The sequence below is a fragment of the Topomyia yanbarensis genome, chromosome 2, assembly GCF_030247195.1.
Source record: "Topomyia yanbarensis strain Yona2022 chromosome 2, ASM3024719v1, whole genome shotgun sequence".
Classification (NCBI taxonomy): Eukaryota; Metazoa; Arthropoda; class Insecta; order Diptera; family Culicidae; genus Topomyia; species Topomyia yanbarensis.
In genome coordinates this window covers 122,817,347-122,823,346 of record NC_080671.1, presented here as the reverse complement: position 1 = coordinate 122,823,346, position 6,000 = coordinate 122,817,347, and the positions used below count along the sequence as shown (strand labels likewise).

At 42.4% G+C, this 6,000-nt stretch overlaps 1 protein-coding gene across 1 annotated transcript in view; it reads right to left on the bottom strand.

Moving 5' to 3' along the window:
* Positions 1–672: 672 nt before the first annotated feature.
* Positions 673–6,000, bottom strand: part of LOC131680183 (photoreceptor-specific nuclear receptor-like) — a 101,926-nt gene continuing 96,598 nt past the window's right edge. Inside the window, exons 7-11 of the mRNA XM_058960902.1 lie at positions 2,407–2,507; positions 2,227–2,337; positions 2,011–2,160; positions 1,778–1,942; positions 673–1,716 (exon numbers count right to left, since the gene is read on the bottom strand). Coding sequence (XP_058816885.1) covers positions 1,534–1,716; positions 1,778–1,942; positions 2,011–2,160; positions 2,227–2,337; positions 2,407–2,507 — 710 coding nt within the window. The 3' untranslated portion in view covers positions 673–1,533. The remainder of the gene's footprint in view (positions 1,717–1,777; positions 1,943–2,010; positions 2,161–2,226; positions 2,338–2,406; positions 2,508–6,000) is intronic.

Below are 6,000 nucleotides of genomic sequence, written 5' to 3'. Positions count from 1 at the left end.
TTCAAAAAAAACCTGCAAAAAATTGCGATTAGAAAACAATTTTCATGGATTCATCTTTTTGATTTTATATTTCTAAATGGGAATTTCGAGCTGCATCTGCCACCTTCTCATCTTGCATACAACAAAAGATAAAACTGCTTCACACTACCAGCAAATAAATCAACCCAGGTGTCGTTTTGTGTTCCAACTTACTATGTCGAATGTGAACAAAAATGGCCTATCGTGGCCAAACTGTTTCCTGTTTACTTTCCGAGATATCCCTGTTCTAAAAGTGAAAATTACAAATAGAGCTAAATATGGCCAATTTTTACACCCTACAATTGCATCATATTAGACATAGCGTGTTGCGTGTGTTCCAAACCATCAATCAAGCAGAAGCGTTTGTTTTGCGGAACGAAATATATCGTTGGATGTGGCAACATGAAGTCAGTACCTCTGTATATATAGGCGATGACACAATCGAGGTACGAATACACAAATTAGTTCCGTGTACCTCTAATAACGTTGTTAATCGTTACGCACTCCCGGGTATCCGTAAATTGAAAAACTCCTAACTATGGCAATTTTAGCCGATTTGTCATCTTCTTGGAACCAAAGGAAGAGGAAATCGCGTATTTTTAGTTTAAATAAAATATGATGTCGATGTGAATGAAACTCTTTCAACCATGTTCATATACCTTATATTTCGTAACTATTCAATCTTATCCAATACCACAAGAATATTTGGATTCCGAAGAATGTTCTTACATTTATTGAAGTTAGCGAGTGTGCTTCCCAGAAAGTACAATCCCCCATAAATACTAATCCACACTCATTGCACTTGTTTGGCATTCCACTCTCCGCACTGTTTTCAATATGCATATGTCAATTGTACAACATGGTGTAACGTAACTGATTATGGTCCAACCAATTATATTATCGCGAGGTAACCGAAAAAGCCGTCTTTTGAATTCAATAATGATCACAACTGGTAAATAAACACCGCAATACAATTTCCCTGATTAGAGCAACCGGTGAAACAAGCCGCAATCAAACAAATCTGTCCGGTACAGAAGTTTTCAGTATTGCGGCGAAGCATAAGCCCATTAGGTGGAAAGGAAAAAAAATGAAATAGTGAAGTAGAATATGTTTGTACACTGAAATAGTCCACACGTGACGTGAAATGTGACCGCAGGAAAATGTACGCACGAGCCTGCAAATGTGAAATCGTACCGCCCAGCAATCTAGTTCGGGCGACCACATTTCAGGATCCTCACCTCACTTGCAGATTTTGCGGTGGGTAACAAATTTGGACCAGGCATAAAACGAACTGTTCTAATTACGCAAATTATCGAAAGTTTTTAGCTACAAAAAAGTCGACCTAACATTCGACAGAATTGACAAATATTCCGCAAAAGCGGTCATTGAAGCAATTTCGCGTGACCCTCGTGCTATGTGTGCAATATTATCTATTTCGAAACTATTTAGGCTAGTCTTAAACTATATTCACAGATTCGACCCAGCAACAAAAAACAATCCAGCTACAGTCGATCACTAATTTTTGTACATATCACAAAGAACTTTCTCCATCGGGGTGTTTCCGATCGTTTTCTGGAAGTAAATTGATTCAATTTTGTGCGAATTGATGCTCCTCAGTAAGGGCACCATCAGCAGCAACCTTCCGAAACGAGCAATTTGACCGGGGAACTGGGTTCGAGAGTGTTGAGCCAACATGACCTGAAAGAAAAATCGATTGTAAGGTTATTGGCTATTCATAGCTTGAACATTTATAATTTACTTGTGCTTGATCTTGAAGATTTTCGATTTGAACCGGATCCTTGAGCCCACGGGCTTCCGATCGGAACAAGACGATCGCTTTCATACAAGCAAACTCGGCTGGATCTACCATCACCGATTTGAAGCGGCAAAGCGTATCGTTCAGAACTCGTAGGTCTTGTGCTAGCTAAAAAGTGTTAAAATGTCGAATTTAGAAATATTCAACTCACTCAAATGCTATACAAATTCTTTTACCTGACCCGGTTTGAAGACTCCGGAATTATTTACACTCGAACAGTGCTCGTTGAGCGAGAACAGAGTGCAGGCAGATGTGTCGATCGGCATGCACCATTGGATTGCATTCAGAAGAAATAGTTCGGCCCAAGATTCCTCCAGCAGGATGACCTGAACGGAAAAGTTAAAGAATTGGAAAAAATGTTTTAACTCATGCACGACTCAGCGAAACGTTACCTGATCTCTGAAAGTCAAGCTTGCAAAACTGGGTAAATTTTTTGCCCACTTTACAGCCATGAACAGAAGTCTTGCGCTGGTTTCGTAGATCGTCTCCTGGAAGTTGAACATCTGAAACGGATATGTGTCAGCATTAGTAATGTAATCGTCTGCTAAGTTTGTAAACTAATTGCTTCTTACCGGGCTTTGGCCGTACAGCGGGTGATTGACCAAGCTAGGAATGCCGGAATTATTCTGAGCGGGTTCCGCATCTTCGTCGTTGGTGACATCAATCGAATCGTCTGTAAAGAGAAGAAAGATTTTTAATAACTGACCAAAGGAGCTATTGAAAGATTGGTAGAATTCGGCCGTAAATCATTTAGCTTAGCCTTTTCTAGATAAAAACAACCCATTTTAATCCATTTTGTGGTGCAACGGTGCATTTCTTATGTATCCAAACTGTGATTCAGATTAGTGAAAATTTATTCAGTCATCGCCGAAGAACCGTTGTGACTTTAGTTTTGGGATATGCCCGGAAATTGGGACTTCTGTAAATATCGATAGTAGACAATATATTCAAAAAATCTTTTATTTGCCGTTAATGATCTAGACCTGCAAATCGAAGTCCTTTGATGATCATTTCCATAGATTTTAACCTCTAAGGTATATCGGTTGTACCGGTTTACATGGATAATTTCTATGTGACCGCAATAACGAACTTGTAACCCTAGAACCAGAATTCTGATCTGAATGAAATTCAATAGCAGTCAATGGGAGTATTGTATCTTTCATTTGAAATCTATTTTGGCCAAGAATTCGCTGAGATATAGGAATTCAGTAAGTTCCCCGAGGTCATCAAGAACTGTCATAGGCGGCCAATGTGGTGAAATTGGCTTCGCTTAGTCATAAGTGATCTGGACTCGCAAATTCTAGTAATTTTGCTTCCATTTTAATATGAATTACATCATTTGGACATGATGGTGGTGCCAGTTTTTATAATTTGCTGTGTGACCGCACTCTTCAACTCGATCAACTAAATATTTAAAAGCAGCGTATTATCGTTATACTATTCATTTGAAATTATCTTTATGTAAATCCATCAAGCCATATCTGAGAAAATTAGGCGACATGATTTGGCACACACAGACACCTACACACAAACATTTTGCGATCTCTACGAACTGAATCGAATGGTATATGTCACTCATCCATCAGAGCTTTAGTCGGAAAGCATAGCCTTTATTTATATAAGAAGAGCTAAAGGTTCCGGGGAATTTTATTTGCGGTGGCACTCTTCAACTTATAACTCCCGAAGAAGTACTCCGATCCAGATGAAGTTCGACAGCACTTAGTTACTATACCTTTCATTTGAGACAAAGTTCTTGAAAGTCGGGTGAACCATTCCGGAAAAAGATGTGCGCTTAATTCAGGAACTTGATCCTTTCCTCGAAGCTTCTGGTTCCATTGCAGGTAGCCTAAATGGTCAAAGAGGGTTTGATCGGATGTAAGTTGGCAAAAAACAAAAATCCCAGTAGGGGATGATCCATAAATGACGTAGCATTTTTTGAGTGATTTTTAACACCCCCCTCCACCATCGTAGCATTTCGTCACAAACTTCTATATACCCGCCTGGTAATTACGTAGCTTGACGGTAACCCTCACCCCCCCCCTCGTTGTCCCCGTAAAAAAAATCAAAAACGATGTTAGATGAAACGGGTAAGATTGTTGTGACATAAGGTCAACCCCTATTCCCCTTTAAAAAAGCTACGTAGCATGACATGACCCCCTACCCCCTGTCGTCACACATCATCACAAAATACAAAACTCCCCCCTCCCCCATATAATGCTACGTCATTTATGGATGGTCCCTAGTTAAAAAAATATTTCAATAATTCTTGCGTCATTTTGATTACACGGTAATACCGGTTTTTATGGGAATGCGATGTGTGACTAAACTTCTCAAGTCGTAACTCCGGAACCAGAATTCCGATCCAAATAAAATTCAATGGCATTGTCGATAAGGACATAAACAATACTGTCCAAAGAATGTGTGCGGACAAAAAATGGGACGCGGTGAACAGAGCAGTCGTCCAGATCATGTCAGCGATGCAACGAAGATGACGAGAAGAGAAACGACTAGCAACATAGCAGTATAGGGCTTTGGGTCGTCGAGGAACCGGAAATGACACTCCAACCGGACCGACCTTGGCACTCGAAAAGTCAGTTTGCTGAAGAGTGATAAAGGAGACCAGCGAGCGCGACCAGAGTAGGCTAGATCCATCGCCGGGGACTAGACTGAGCGCACGTATCGTCGACGATAGATCGTCGGGGCACCTAAGAACCGGAAGTCATCCACCCTCCGGAATAGCTGGACTGACCTCGCCACCTATCCGATATGCATCGAAACAATGGTTTTAAGAGAACTTTCGACGTCGAGAAATTTCCCCGTAAGCGTAGGCTAGGCCCAACACCGGGGACTAGTTCGAGTATATCGTAAAGTAGCATTGGCAAATGATCCTCGGGGAGCCTGTAAAATGGAAGTCACTCTCCACGCAGAATCGCAGGACCGACTTCGGCATCCACTGTAGCATTGGTTTCGGAAGATCTTCCAATGCCGGGGAACTCTGCGTCCGAGTAGGAAAAATCCACCGTTGGGAATTATTCCGGGTACTCCGTAGCGAATCGCCGGCTTGAATCTTGGGGGCACCAGTAAACCGAACATAATCCTCCACCCGGAATCGCTGGACAGACCGCGCACTCGGCCGAACTGCATCGAAGCAAGAATAACACGTCCGTCAATGGTTGCGGGAGACATTCTTTCATCGAGGAACTCTTCGCCGAGGTAGGCTAGTTTCCTGTCAAATGGCATGAAATCGGTAGTACAGTACTGAATGTATTCTGGGTCAGCGTAAAAGCTTTACCACCGAGTAAAAAAACACACGCACAAACCAAATCAGATTGCTAAAAGGAGCTGTGCCGAAAAGGAGTCGCCAATCCCTGGGGCGACACATACCGAGTCGTGATGGCGAAAATGAAGTGCCCGTCGACGCCAGCCGAAATGTTCCCGTTACCAGAGCAAAAGCCCATAATACACCCATGCTCATGGGGTTTGACATGGGTGTTTGAAATGGGTTCAACCCATAAAAACATCATCACCATGGTCCTGCAGATCCCATATGAAATACCATATGTTGGTGTATTTATGGGTTATTGAGACCATTTTATGGTGTCTTGATGGTTGTGAATTTTGGCAGGGACCATGTTTAAGGTCTTTTCAAGGGGCTATGTGGTGTTTGAACCCATGAGTATTTGCTCGGGTAAGCTGAAGATAATCGGACACCATACGGCGAAGCAGAAGAAGCAAACACGGACGATCTGCAAGTGATAAACGATCAGCTCACAGAAGCGTCGAAGCGCCTGAAGCCAAAGTATGCCCTCGGTCCGGATGGAATACCAAACATCATGCTGAAAACTTTTCTGGCATGTCCGGACATGTTGCTGTAGAAACGTTTAATGAATGAAGGCAACATCCCCGAAATGTGGAAGATCTAGAAGCTGGTGTTGCTGTTAAAACCGGGGAAGCCACCTGGCGATCCGACCTCGTACAGGCCCATATGTCTACTGGATGAACTACTGGAAAGGATCATCCTTAACAGGTTGACGAAATTCACGGAAGGTGAGCGCGGACTGTCCATCTTGCAGTTCGGATTCCATATGGATGCAATATGGACAGTGCTCGAGAGAGTGGAGAAGGCATCTGGGGACACTATAAATGTGAATACTGCATATTGCCAT